Source organism: Paroedura picta, chromosome 8 (assembly GCF_049243985.1).
Source record: "Paroedura picta isolate Pp20150507F chromosome 8, Ppicta_v3.0, whole genome shotgun sequence".
NCBI classification, from domain to species: Eukaryota; Metazoa; Chordata; class Lepidosauria; order Squamata; family Gekkonidae; genus Paroedura; species Paroedura picta.
Genome location: NC_135376.1, coordinates 8,139,960 through 8,154,727, shown reverse-complemented (window position 1 = coordinate 8,154,727; position 14,768 = coordinate 8,139,960). Strand labels below are relative to the sequence as shown.

The window sequence follows — 14,768 nt, the reverse complement described above, 5'->3', positions numbered from 1 at the left end:
TATAACCCCACTAAAGTCGCTCCCCAGGCTCCACTTCCAAAATTTCTGGCTGGTTTCCATCCTGGACCTAGAAATGCTAGTCACTGAAGCTGGGGTATTACCTTTCTCAATTTTTTAACCATTGAGAAACCCCTGAAATATTCTTCAGGCTTCAAGAAACCCCAGAAGTGGCACAATCATGCAGAATATGGTTGGGAAGCAGAGCTGTGGACACGCCCACACAATGCCCCTCCTCTTCCCCTCCAGGCCCATCATTGGCCATTTGGGGGCGGGGGGGGGGGAGAGAGAGAGAGAGAGAGAGAGAGAGAGAGCAGGCCGACATGACCATGTATGGGCCTATCACCCATTAAATGTTGAACAAATTTTTAAAATAGATTAAAAAATAAGCCCCGTCTATTTGGGTCCTTCCAGGACTGTCAAGAAACCCCCGAGTTTCACAAAACCCTGGCTGAGAAAGCCTGACCTAAGGAGGAGGCATTTAGTATTTATTTATTAAACCATATCCCGCCGTTCCTCGTTACTCAGGACAGCTTGCAATAATATTAAAAACCTCTTTGGTTAAAATAACAAGCCCCAAATCTCACTCTCTCTCTCACACACACACACATGCACGTACACACCACCAATAATGCTTTGGCTCTTCAAGCTGCCTTAACAGCCCTGGCAAAAGAAGCAACATTTTCAGTAACTTCTGAAGATTGCCAGGGAGGAATCCCCCTCCTAGTAAACCTCTCCGGGAAGCCCATTCCACAGACCCAGGGCAATGCTGGCAAAGGCCCAAGCTCCGGTTGATGCCTGATAGGCCAACAGGCAACTGTTTAATGGCTGAGATCGGTGTGCAGAGGCATACGGAAGTCAGACAGTCCTTCAAATACACCGCAACAGTTTTCCGTGAGCTCCGCAGTGGCCCCCTTCAGCAATCTCCCTTTCTTGCCCACATCCCCTCTAACGGACGAGCCATTTTCGGTTCTCTCCTCAGAAAGGGCTAAGGACGCTGTGCGTGGCCTACCGAAAATTCACGCCCGAAGAGTACGAGGAGGTAGAGCAGCGCCTTTACGAGGCCAAGACGGCCCTGCAGCAGCGGGAAGAGCGGTTGACGGAAGCGTTTAACTTCATCGAGAAAGACCTGGAATTGCTGGGAGCGACCGGCGTGGAAGACAAGTAGGTGCTCTTTCCACTAGCCTGCGAGAAATAGAGCTCCTTTCACCGCCTGGGAAGCACTTGACCGTAGAGAGTCATCCAGAGAAAAATCCACAGGTTTTTTTTCCTAACAGCAGACTGGTGACTCCCTTACTGAGAAGGAGGGAGCCGTAAGTCCCTCTCTGCCCACCCCATGCCTCAAACGTGGCTTTGCACACAGCCCAAGCTGAGTGAGGCTTCATCCTTTGATACAGAAGTCAGGCCTCTACAGCTGGGCTGTGTCTGCCATATGTTTCCAGAGCCTTGGGGGTGGGGGAGAACGGACCCACCCCCCTTCTAGCAGGAAGGAATAAGGCAGTGGCTCAGGGGCAGAGCTCTTGCAGCTTCACTCACTGAACTTCCTGGGTTCGATCGCCCTTCTGTCTTGTTGGGAATGTCCACAGGATGGGAGTGGGCAGGCTGCGGCACGCACGAGGTGGTGCCCTGCCTCAAAATGTGTGGTGGTGGTGGTGGGGCTGGGAAATGGTTGCTGTGGGGCTGGGTCCTGAAGGGCTCAGCCCAGTGACAGCCAGCCTGACCCTGCCCTAGATAAATGACCGGGCAGACTCCTCCACGGGGATATGTCCTGTGCAGTAGCAGGTGTGAGCATTCTGGAAGGATTTTGATGGTCATGTATGATACTGCACACAAGTCTCTTTGTCTTTAAACGTCCGGAAGAACCGTGTTCCTTTCTGAAATGGATCTGATTGCAGAGAGGGGGTTGGGTGCAGAAGTCTCCCGTGACACTGCTGTAAAATGTACAGTTCCATGTATAGTTTTCAGTTCTATGTAAACCGCCCTGAGCCTTCTGGGAGGGAGGTATATAAATATGAATGAATGAATGAATGAATGAATGAATGAATGAATGAATGAATGAATGAATGAGAAAATGCAGGGCTGCGTGTGCTGAGAAAGTAGGATTTAGGATTTAAAAAGAAAAGGAGTCAACTTTTACTTATATTATGAATTTCAAAGAGAAAACGGGGGGGGGACCCCAAAATACTAAAAGGCTTCTAGATATTTAAAAGGCATTACCCCCCCACCACCACGCCTGTCGTCTATATGCATATGTTCAAATGTTGGGTCTGCCATGAAAACGCTAGAGGGCGTCACCCCAAGGGTCAGGCATGACCCGGTGCTTGCACAGGGGATACCTTCACCTTTAAGGGCCATAATGGTTGACCATCAGTTAGCCTCCAGGAGACCGGCAAGCATTTTAGAAGCGCATAAGTATCCTTAAAAGATTCACGGACATTTCAGTACAAAGGAGATATGAGTAACAACCACAGTGGCCCAGGCTAGGCTGATCTCATCTTATCTCAGGAGCTAAGGAGGGTTGGCCCTGGTGGATGGGAGACCTCCAAGGGAGTCTACGGTTGCTGTGCAGAGGTACGCAATGACAGGCCACCTCTAAGCATCTCTTGAAGGCATTTCAAACCCATGCAAAGGGCACGTTGAGCATCGCCTCTTCACCAGGCGTCCGAGCGATGTTAGAACCTGGTGGAAATGTCGAGAGAGAAAAGAGCAAAACCGATAAAGCGTTTCCCGTAACGTTTGTGGGCGGCTGGCTCATCCACAGGCTCCAAGACAAGGTGCAGGAGACCATCGAAGCCCTGAGGCTGGCGGGCATCAAAGTGTGGGTGCTCACCGGCGACAAGCACGAGACGGCGGTCAGCGTCAGCTTGTCCTGCGGGCACTTCCACCGGACCATGAACATCCTGGAGCTCGTCCAGCACAAGTCCGACAGCACCTGCGCCGAGCAGCTGAGGCAGCTGGCCAGGAGGTAACGTGGCCCACGAAGCCTTTCCTTTCTTTGCCACGCTCGTTGCTTTGCAAGGAGAGGGAATCGAATGTCTCTGGCCTGAGGTACTGTTTGAGGAGCCAGTCGGTGTGTCCGTTAGGGCGGCGGACTAGGATCTGGGAGACCCAAGTTCGAATCCCCCCTCTGCCGTGGGAGTTGGCGCTTTGCCAGTGCTACATGCTTCCCCTAACCCTCCTCTCAGAGTCGTTGTGAGGATAAAATGGAGGAGAGGAGAATGTGCTACCTCAGGCTTTCTCAACCAGGGTTTTGTGCAACCCTGGCGATTCTTGACAGCCCAGGAAGGGTTTCCCGAATGGGTGGGAGTTAATTTTTTTTAACTGTTAAACGTTTATCAGGTGGTATGACCATATATGGGGATGTTGACCCGCCTCCCCTCCCCAAATAGCCAATGATGAGCCTGGAAGGGGTGAGAGGGGGATAGGCCCTGAGTGGGCATGTCCATAGCTCTGCTTCCCAACCACATTCTACACGATGGTGCCAATTCCGGGTTTCTCGAAACCTGAAGAATGTTTCAGGGTTATCTCGGATGTTAACAAAGCTGAGAAAGGTTGGATCGAAGCCATGGACTACAATTCCCATGAGCCCCTTCCAGCAGTATGCTGGCAGGGGCTTATGGGAATTGTAGTCTGCGGACCTCTGATTAGACGTAAGGAAATACTGGCCTGCTCTTTGTTCTAAGCATTTTGTGCTCTTTCCTAAACCGCTGGCTTCCGTAAACCAGGGACCCACCCAATCAGAACATCACTGGAATGATGTAAGCCCCCTCCTCTGCCCTTGGATGGGTGGGCGAAGCATGCAGCAATCAAGGGTGTTTTTTTAATGATTGATACTTTTAATGTTTGTCATAACTTTATGAATGTTGATGTATTTTATGGTTTTAATCTGTCAGCCGCCCTGAGCCTTTGAGGAAGGGCGGCGTAAAAATGGGATGAATAATGATGATGATGACAATTCATTGCTAGCATTTCCCCCCCCCTTCCCCTCCCCTCTCTAGGATCAAGGAGGACCACGTCATCCAGCACGGGCTGGTGGTGGACGGGACCAGCCTGTCCCTGGCGCTCCGGCAGCACGAGAAGCTCTTCATGGAGGTCTGTCGGAATTGCTCGGCGGTGCTGTGTTGCCGCATGGCGCCTCTGCAGAAGGCAAAGGTAACTTTAGGCTGCCTCATAGGCTGCCTAAGGAGGTGGTGAGCTCCCCCTCACTGGCAGCCTTCAAGCAAAGGTTGGATACACACTTTTCTTGGATGCTTTAGGATGATTAGAGCTGATCCTGCGTTGAGCAGGGGGTTGGACTAGATGGCCTGTGTGGCCCCTTCCAACTCTATGATTCTATGATTCTATGGCCTGTATGGCCCCTTCCAACTCTATGATTCTGTGATTCTATGATTCAGCATGAGGTTATTGGAAAGAGCCCAGTCGGAGTCCCTGGGAAGCTGCTGCCAGTCTGAGAAGGCAATGCGGACCTTCATGGGGCAGCCACTGTCTGATTGACGTGGTTAACCGCACCCCTTCTGTGGAGCAGCGTTTGTTTTTAAACGGCAGCAGCAGGAGCTAGGTTTGCTGAACTTCTGATGCATTTTCATCATAGGGCACGTGAGACACTGACTTAATTTTTCTCTGCTGCATTTGGGTATGAAAAGGAGAGAGAGGTCTGGCCAGTTGGGTTGTGTCTTAGCCAACATGAAGTCAACAGGCGACAAAAGCCAGGCTTGTTTATCTGTTCTCTGTTAGTGACTGTCAACCGGGACTTTGGCTGTAAGCACTGACTTAAGCTTTGCCGCATTCCTGGTGTGTTTGCCTGTAGGTCTCCGACACGGTGTCCACGAGCACCATACCACCCACCCACACCTTTCCCAGTGCCCACAAAGCATTTTTAGAAAGATGGATGGGGCCAAGTTGGGCTTTTCTCCGGCAAGGCTTCTCAAAAACTGGCTTTGGCAGCAGCTGCCACCACAACACAAAGATCGTCGCCATGTGACTAAAGGGGAATTGTGTCGGCCATTTTGTGGTCAGTTTCACCTTACTCGGCAGCCATTTTGTACTATCCATTTTCCGGTTGTGCCCACCATGCTGTGTCAGAATTCCAAAAGTGCCCACAGGCTCAACAAGGTTGGGGACTTATGTCACTGAATGTTTTGACCACCTAATTTGGGGGAGGGACGGCAGTTTCTTATGCATCCGCTGTGTTGGTGGCCTGTCCTCCATTAGTAGCTCAGGGGTGAGTAACTGGATTCCCACATTGGTTCATGTTTTCCCCCCTCTTTCAGGTTGTGCGGCTGATAAAAACATCTCCGGAGAAACCGATCACGTTAGCCATTGGTGATGGAGCTAACGACGTTAGCATGATCCAAGAAGCCCACGTTGGCATAGGTGAGGTTCGCATCAACATTGTATAGCCATGATGTCCATGAAAGCAACCCCCAGTGATGGAGTTGGCCTATTTAATAATCACGTGTGATCTTAAGGGGGGGGGGTTTAAGCCAGGTTGCAGACCTCCTCTTCCTCGTCACCAGAATGTAATACTTACCTCTGGTTGACTGGGACAATTCAGTGGAAACCTTCATTTACCTAGTTGTGTGTGTGAAGTACTGTGTGACAAGACCTCATGGGATTTTCAAGTCAAGAGAAATGCCTGCCTGTGCGTAGCACCTTCTTTGGTGGTCTTCCCATCTAACCTGGTCTGACCCTGTTTAGCTTCCAAGAGGCGATGAGATCAGGCACATTACATATAGTGACATATAAATTGCTTGTCTTGAGCAAAACAAAATTGGCTTTAAATTGAATGCTGGACTGAGTGCTTCTTTCTGTTCTCAGGGATGAAGGGCTAATAAGACAGCGCACGGGGTCCTTTAATTCATGAGCCAAACCTTCTAATGACACCTTTGAATTCCCCGCAAGTAATGATATGCCTGAGTTGAATTTGGCTCCAGGTTGATCACTTATCTGCTCAGGAGCCCTATTCTGCTGAAATGTTCTCCTTTTCTATATCTGTCTGTTATCTCCCTTGTTATTACAGGTATCATGGGCAAAGAAGGACGACAAGCTGTCAGAAACAGTGACTATGCAATCGCAAGATTTAAATTCCTTTCCAAGCTGCTTTTTGCCCATGGCCACCTTTATTATATTAGAATAGCAACCCTTGTACAGTACTTTTTTTACAAGGTAAGTTTCTTCAGATTAGAAACATGCAAAGAGCCCTGCTGGATCAGACTAGGGGTCCTTCTAGTCAGGCATCCTGTGTCATGCCGTGGCCAGCCAGTTCCTCTGGATAGCCAACAGCGGGGCAAAGAAGCCAAGGCCTTCCCCTGATGTTGCCTCCTCACTCTGGGATTCATTTGAAACTCTCACTCCATCCTTTAGCTACCTTTGTTTGTTTTAAGATAAGTCGTGCTGGTCTGCAGTAGACCAGTTAGATTCAAGTCCAGTAGCTCCTTGGAGACCCTACCACATTTTGGGTATAAGTTTTCAAGAGTCAAAGCTCCTTTGGTCAGGCATCTAATAAAAAGAGCTTTGATTCTCAAAAGCTTTAACAAATAAATATATCCTAACTGCTCTAATTCTGGATGTGATGACGGTAAACATTTGTGTATGATTACTTCCCCCCCCCCCCTTGCGAAGTTGTTTTTAGAGTTATGGGCTGGGTTGCAATAGTATAAATTGGGTAGTCGAACTGCGGCCCTCCAGATGTCCATGGACTACAATTCCCAGGAGCCCCCTGCCAGCATTCGCTGGCAGGGGGCTCCTGGGAATTGTAGTCCATGGACATCTGGAGGGCCGCAGTTTGACTACCCCTGGTATAAATGTAGACATCTTTGCCATTCTGATATTCAGACATTGTTTCCTTTTTTCCTTCCTGGGTGTGGTGTCTTGTGTCACTAACCAGCGATTCTTCCTTTTTTGTTTTCCAGAACGTGTGCTTTATTACACCACAATTTTTATATCAGTTCTATTGTTTGTTTTCACAACAAGTACGTATGTATCGGCCTTACCTTTCCCGTTTCTCTGTCATGCGTAGGTTAGGAGAGGGTTTTCTTTCTTTCTTTTCTTTAATCAATTCTAGAGAACTTGTAGCTTGCAAAAAAACATTCCCAAGAGGTGGTGTTACAATATATAGCAGCCAAAATTTAATTGTAGCTAATTAAAGAAAGTTGTCGATGGGACGACAGACCTATTCTGCTTTGGTTGAGAGGTGTTTTATTTGCACGAGATGGGAGGTGAAAAAAACCCTCTGAGGGTCATTTAAGGACTTGGCCCTGCTTAACAGGGGAAAGGAAAGCTAGAAATGAGATAAGGGGTAGATTTCCTAGGGAGACATATAGAACTTTTTATCTAAAGGATTTTGGTGGTTGTAGAATCATAGAGCTGGAAGGGGTCCTCTAGTCCAGGGGTAGTCAACCTATGGTCCTCCAGATGTCCATGGACTCCAATTCCCATGAGCCCCTCCCAGCGTTTGCCGCAGGTTGACTACCCCTCTTCTAGTCCAACCCTCTGATCAATGCAGAGTCAACCAAAGGCATCCCTGATAAGTCTTCGTCCAGCCACTGCTTGAAGACTTCCAGCAGCAGGGAACCCACCAACTCCTTAGGCAGCCGATTCCACAGCTGAACTCTTAACTGTAAAAAATATTTTTTCCTGCCAATAATGTTAGGAGGGAATAGTGTTTCAGATCACCTTAACAACTCTTGAATTCTTTGAGTTTCACCATGTGAACTTTACTACCCTCAGCCACTCCCCAGCAGTGACTTGCCTTAAGGCACTTCCCAGCACTGGCTGGTTGTAGTTCCTTCATTTGTGGCCATGGGGGGGGGGCGGACCAAGATGGCATCTTAATCAGCACACTTTTAAGTGAGCTCCAGAACTGCGCTGGGGCCAAACACAGCTTAATTTACGGCCATGGATATTTGCATTCCATCCTTCCTTCCATTTGCAGCCTGTGTGCTTGATTCTGCTATGGCAGCTCTCCAGCCACTGGGGTTTGCCATGCACAAACCCGTGTGTGGTTTTTCCTGGCTGAGCATGAAAGAATCTCTGAATGTCTATATATAGGCTCTTTGTAATTCTGGCTGCATATTGAGAGCACCTTGGCCAAACTTGCCCATAGGAGTGGATGGCTAAGTGAGACCTCAGCCTTTTTCTTTGATATACACCCCCAGCTCCTTCAAGTTACACGTGATTATGAAAATGGTTTTCTGTAAACGGGTAGAAGATTCTTAAATGGGACCCTTGCCTTTTCCAACTAGCTGAATTCTCGAGACCTTAAGCTAGATGTGTTAACTTGCTGTTTTATTGATAAAACTGATGGTAGCAGAATACTTGAGGGGGGGGGGGATGAGAAAATGTACCCTCACATTACATGTGTGTTTTTTTAGTGCTGGCTTTAGTAAACTGAAATTAACTTCAGACTTGACTGATTCCATACTAAAATGCTGCCATAACCTAAAATGGGAGGGTTAGATTGGTTGTGCTCTGAATGTATATATATATAGACATTCTGTATTAGTCTGTATTAGTCTTGTTGGGTTTGCCTTTTGGCTGTAAGATAAAATCTCACCTATGTGATAACTAACTAGTTTGCCTGGAAGTCCTTTCTTTAAATTCCTGCCTCTAAAAACTGTCCTTCTCCTCCTCCCTCAATTTTCAGACTCTATATGACAGTGTATACCTGACTTTGTACAACATTTGTTTCACTTCCTTGCCGGTCCTCATGTACAGCCTTTTTGAACAGCATGTGCACCCTCATGTACTGCAGAGCAAGCCTGCACTCTACCGGTAAGTGTGCTTTCATTTTATTTTAAAAATTTTTCTCTTGGGCTCAAAGAATAGTCAATGCGAAGCTGCCAACATATGTTGCCCTTGACTTTCCTTAAGGTTATTATTTGTCCACAGCTGCTTTTGCACAATCCATTGTGTTTCTTTTAAAGTTTGAGAATCATCAGAGTGATGGATGGGCCAAGTGGTAGAGCTTCATGAGTTGCATGCAGAAAGGACCCAGGCATCTCCAGAAAAGATCACAGGCAGGACTAGGAAAGTCTTCCACCAGACTTTTTAGAGAGGCTTTGTCAGGGATCCCCAACCTTTTTGAGGTTGTGGGCACCTGTGGGGTTTTAATACAGGGTGGCGTCTGCAGGTGATGGAGCCAACCAGATAGAAGAAGAGATGGGGGGGGGTTTACCCCACTTTTTACTACCTGAAGGAGTTTGAAAGCGGATTACAATTGCCTTCTCTTCCTCCTCTCACAGCAGACACCTTGTGAGGTAGGTGGGGCTGAGAGAACTCTTAAGAGAACTGTGACTGGCCCAAGGTCACCTAGTTGGCTGCACATGGAGGAACAGGGAATCATCCGATTCTCCAGAGTACACCAGTATAAGGAGGAAGAGGGGCAATCTAAACAAATACACCAGAAGAAATAAGAGAGAGAGAATAAAACCAACATTGGTGACAAGGTCTGCCAAAACATTATATTGATTGATCTGCACAGCCAATAGGTTTTCCAGTTCCCAGTCAAAAGGCTTCCTGGACAAGGCTTCCCCCAGCCCCACCCATTTCTAGAAATATTTGGTGGCTGCCAGGAAAGATACCGGAAGTCGCCATGGCGCCCGTGGGCACCACATTGGGGGGACCGCTGGAGAAGATCATACCAAGCTTGTTCTCAAAGACCTTTGAACAGATTGCTTGAAGGCCCCATATTTTCTTCCATAGTATCCTACAGTAGGTTACCCTTCTCATCACCTACTGTCTGTTCCTTGTAACTGGAGATGCCGCGGATTGAACCCGAGACCTTCTGCAGACCAAGCAAATACTGCTCCCCATGCATGTATTTCCATATGAACAAATGGAGGGAAGCCCTTGGCAGGCTGGCTTGTCTGCCCAAATGTTATGGTGGTAGCACCTTGTGACACAGTTCCTGGGAGGGGTGCCAGACGGCAAAAGCTTCCTTTAACCCCGGGGGAGAAATTTGCTGGACACAAGTGGCCAGATGAACAAGCAGTTGCTTGGTTGGGCAACAGAGTTATCAAAAAGGTGCTCTGAGCTGCCTCTGTGATCGCAAGTAGCAAAGGAAGAAGTCGTGTTGGAAAGTTGGTTCTGATGTTGGAACGTTCAAGACCTCATACCCTCTTTTCCCCCCACCCTTACAGAGACATTAGCAGAAACGCCCACTTGGGCTACAAGCCTTTCCTTTACTGGACCTTCCTGGGATTTGCTCATGCATTTGTTTTCTTCTACGGTTCCTACCTTCTGATGGGGGAAGACACATCCTTGCTGGGGAATGGCCAGGTAAAGGTATATTGCAAACCTCGACAGCACAAGAAGCCAGGTTGTAGCAGAGGGCTCATCAGCACACCGTGGTCAGTGAAATGGCCGGCAGAGATAGGCAAAGCTTGAGATGCCTTGAATCATAGAATAATAGAGTTGGAAGGGACCTCCTGGGCCATCTAGTCCAGCCCCCTGCACCATGCAGGACACTCACAACCCTATCCCTCATCCAGTGTAACCTGCCACCCCCTTGAGCCTTCACGGAATCAGCCTCTCCATCAGATGGCTCTCCAGTCTCTGTTTAAAAATCTCCAAAGATGGAGAACCCGCCACCTCCCAAGGAAGCCTGTTCCACTGAGAAACTGCTCTAACTGTCAGGAACTTCTTCCAGATGCTTAGACAGAATTTAGAATCATAGAGTTGGAAGGTATCTCCTAGGTCATCTAGTCCAACCCCCTTCACTATGCAGGACACTCACAACCCTATCGCTCTGTAACTCTGTTCCACTGTAACTTGCCACCCCCTTGAGCCTTCACGGAATCAGCCTCTCCGTCAGATGGCTATCCAGCCTCTGCTTAAAAATCTCCAAAGATGGAGAACCCACCTCCCGAGGAAGCCCGTTCCACCAAGAAACCGCTCTGTCAGGAACTTCTTCCAGATGTTTCGATGGAATTAATTTGAATTAATTTCATCCCATTGGTTCTGATCTGTCCCTCTGGCACAAGAGAGAACAACTGTGCTCCACCCTCAATATGGCAGCTTTTTAAATACTAGATGATGGTTATCAGATCCCCTCTCAGTCATCTCCTCTCCAGGCTAAACAGACCAAGCTCCCCCAACCTTTCCTCATACGTCTTGGTCTCCAAACCCCTCCCCATCTTTGTTGCCTTTCTCAGGACACAGGTGGGGGATGGGGTTAGTCTATTCAGTAAACGTACAGGGCTCTGCCGTGTGTGTGTAGAATGCCATTACATCACTTACAGCAACTCTACGAGCTAACGCAGGGGTGGCCAAGCTGTAGCTCTCCAGATGTCCAGGGATTACAGTTCCCATGATCCCCTGCCAAAACATGGTAACAGGGGCACATTGGTATTGTAGTCCATGGACATCTGGAGAGCCACAGTTTGGCCACTCGTGTTCTAGGGAGAATTTAGGTTGGCTGTGATTGTTTTAAAAAAGGTAAAGGTATCCCCTGTGCAAGCACCGAGTCATGTCTGACCCTTGGGGTGACGCCCTCTAGCGTTTTCTTGGCAGACTCAATACGGGGTGGTTTGCCAGTGCCTTCCCCAGTCATGACCGTTTACCCCCCAGCAGCAAGCTGGGTACTCATTTTACCGACCTCGGAAGGATGGAAGGCTGAGTCAACCTTGAGCCGGCTGCTGGGATCGAACTCCCAACCTCATGGGCAGACAGATTCAGACAGTATATCGCTGCCTTACCACTCTGCACCACAAGAGGCTCTATATAATGCAGAGTTAAAATAGGACTGCTCTCTTAAACAGCTGTCGACCACTCACCCACTTTGAAATAAGAGGCTGTCTCTTGAAAATGGACATCCATTCTCAAAAAGTGTCTGGTCTGAGCCTCGCAGCTTTAACCGTTTATTTTGCCCCACTGGAGGATTCCAAGCAAGAAGCTTTACATGTTATATCTGTCTTTGCGGCATTCGCCGTCGTAAAACTTTACACGAATGTTACCTTCTAGTCTTATTTCTCTGCCCCCTCCCCTCTTTTCACGCTGTGCATGTCGTCAGATATTGAAACCTAACAGGCAAATGGTAAGCGTCTCTGTTGTAGGGCAAAACAGCCACGGAAGGTGCCAGATGCAATGTTTTGTATCTGTCGGTGAATGCAGCATCCATTTTGGCTCCAAAAAAAATAAATGGTGGCCTAATTTCTGATGTTTGTTGTAATGACCCGGAGCGGGGGTGTTCAACAATAGGTGATAATGTCTCAGCCTTTTAATACTCATTTTTCTGGAACAGGCCTCTGCTTTCCTCTTAGGCTGAGGCCAGCCTATTCTTCAAGGACTCTTAAGGGTCAAAAGCTCAGCATGTCTCGCTTTATAAGTAATGCAGTACAGGGAGCGATGAGGGTTACTGTTCAAGGGAAGCAGCTCATTCTGGATGATTGTAGGAAGAGGAAGAAGAAGAGTTGGGTTTTTTATGCCGCTTTTCTCTACCATGAGTCTCAAAGCAGCTTACAGTTGCCTTTCCTTTCCTCTCCCCACAACAGACACCCTGTGAGGGAGGTGAGGCTGAGAGAGCCCTGAGACTACTGAAGAAGAAGAAGAGTTGGTTCTTATATGTCGCTTTTCTCTACCCGAAGGAGTCTCAAAGCGGCTTCCAATCGCCTTCCCTTCCTCTCCTCACAACAGACACCCTGTGAGGGGGGTGAGGCTGACAGAGCCCTGATATTACTGAAGAAGAAGAAGAGCTGGTTCTTATATGTCGCTTTTCTCTACCTGAAGGAGTCTCAAAGTGACTTACAATCTCCTTCCCTTTCCTCTCCCCACAACAGACACTCTGTGAGGCAGGTAAGGCTGAGAGAGCCCTGCAGCTCTATCAGTGCTGTGGCGAGCCCAAGGTCACCCAGCTGGCTGCATGTGGGGGAGCGGGGAATCAAACCCGGCTCACAAGATTAGAAGTCTGCACTCTTAACCACTACACCAAGCTGGAATTCTGTTCCTTCCCCTAATAACATCACTATAGCAACCAGCAGTGATAAACAGTGCCTGCTAGTTTACTAAGGAAAGACCTCCTGTGTTCAAACCTCAGACAAGCCATCAGTGGTATGAGTGGGACACAGATACCAGGCTGTCAGTGGGTAAAGAAGCACTCTGAGTTTCTCCCCCTTGGGATCCTCAGTTGCCCCATGAACAGTCAGCTGGGAGATGAGGGTAGGCCGCCCAAGGGTAACTCCCAGAAAGAAGGCTTGCCATGCACACAAACCAGGATCAGGGCAGCCCATCCAAGCCCTATTAGGGCTCTTTTTGTCAAACAATGTGGGGACTCAGCCTTTGATCCCATTCTCCTTGCTGCTCCGTGGATCAGGAGCCTTAGCATGCTGGCCAAGGGTTCTTGACATCCATCGCTCGGCACCCCATATCTCCAGCTGTCAGTTGCTGTCGTCAGTGACCCTGGAGTAGATTCCCATGTGTTCTGCGGAAATTGAGCAGGTCTGGTTCGCTATGTTGGTCAGAGGCAATAGAACAAAGTTTGCAACCCTTGCGACCAAAAAAAGGTGTTAATTCTGGGTATGCACGCTTTAGATTGGGTTCAGGTTTCTTCCTTCACGCGCTCCATGATTGTTCTGGGGAGAAGATATGCCGTTTTACCCGTGCCACCCCTGGGCTCAGCAAGCCTTGGAAAAATGCTCCTTTAAAAGTTCTAAAACAATAAATCTACCATTTATGTTTGAGTTTGGAGTCTGGGCCTTGTGAAATCCAAACCCACGCAGGATGCTGCATTGAGAGAAACCTACAGCAACCTGTAATTAGAGGCTAATTGCTTTCTCGCTGCAGTAGAGTATCTCTGGCCGTCTTCATTAGCTGCCTATTTATACATAAATTGCTGTCAAATAACATTTCCCGAGGATCTTGTTTCCATTGGGAGGTTCAAACGCACTCTTAGGAATCTGCGGTTTTTCCATCTTCCGCCATGGCGGAAGATCGCTCCGTCCGTTTGGAGCATCAGGTTTTGTGACTTCCACCGGATGGCGTTTGTTTCTCCCCGTTTTGCCTGCTGCTTTCCCCTCTCTTGCTTCCATAATGTTTACTGAACTGACGCGGGGGCAGCTGTGTTGCTGATCTTCCAGTAGAACTAGCTTCCTTAGAATAGTTGCTGTAGCTTAGATGCCTTAGCTATAAAGCACTCCAGCTCTGCCAGTTTAACTACATCATTTTCTTTTCCTGTTCTCCCTTAGATGTTCGGAAATTGGACATTCGGTACTCTGGTATTCACAGTTATGGTGATAACGGTTACGATGAAGGTATAGTTGACCTGCTGTTACCCTCCTGAGCTGTGTGTATAGTTATTATAGTCTGCTTCCGGATCAGGCTCAAGGTGTTGGTTTTAACCTTCAAGGCTCTCCGCGGCTTGGGTCCTACCTATCTGAGGGGCCGCTTGTCTGTTTATGTCCCTTGTGGGGCTCTCCTCTCTGTGGGCAGGGATCTTTTGGCTGTCCTGGGCCCCCAGGATATCCACCTGGCCTCAACCAAGGCCAGGGTCTTTTTGCCCTTGGCCCCTGCCTGTGGAATGAGCTCCCAGAAGAGCTGAGGGCCCTGACAGAGCTGTCTAGGTTCCACAGGGCCTGCCAGACAGAGCTCTTCCGCTGGGCAATTGGTGTGGGGGTTGACCAGAGTTTCGATCAGGGGTCCCACCCAAGCTGAGCATCCTGAAAATATGTTAATAACTAGATCTGAATTACGTTTTGGCTGGACTTAGCAGAGTTGGCTGGGGTAGATTGTTTTCCGCCATCTTGTGGGTTATTAGATGCATTGTATTGCTGTTCTAA

At 48.5% G+C, this 14,768-nt stretch overlaps 1 protein-coding gene and 1 non-coding gene across 8 annotated transcripts in view; both read left to right on the top strand.

The window, feature by feature from the left end:
* Window positions 1-14,768, top strand: part of ATP11B (ATPase phospholipid transporting 11B (putative)) — a 107,153-nt gene that overhangs the window by 60,755 nt on the left and 31,630 nt on the right. For all 7 annotated transcript variants that reach the window (XM_077348296.1, XM_077348293.1, XM_077348295.1 and 4 more), the window contains exons 18-26: window positions 980-1,161; window positions 2,759-2,962; window positions 3,996-4,149; window positions 5,268-5,370; window positions 6,017-6,162; window positions 6,909-6,968; window positions 8,642-8,769; window positions 10,137-10,275; window positions 14,178-14,243. In XM_077348296.1, the coding sequence (XP_077204411.1) occupies window positions 980-1,161; window positions 2,759-2,962; window positions 3,996-4,149; window positions 5,268-5,370; window positions 6,017-6,162; window positions 6,909-6,968; window positions 8,642-8,769; window positions 10,137-10,275; window positions 14,178-14,243 (1,182 nt within the window). The remainder of the gene's footprint in view (window positions 1-979; window positions 1,162-2,758; window positions 2,963-3,995; window positions 4,150-5,267; window positions 5,371-6,016; window positions 6,163-6,908; window positions 6,969-8,641; window positions 8,770-10,136; window positions 10,276-14,177; window positions 14,244-14,768) is intronic.
* On the top strand, window positions 1,651-1,832 carry LOC143844117 (small Cajal body-specific RNA 16). Its single transcript, XR_013233818.1, has one exon.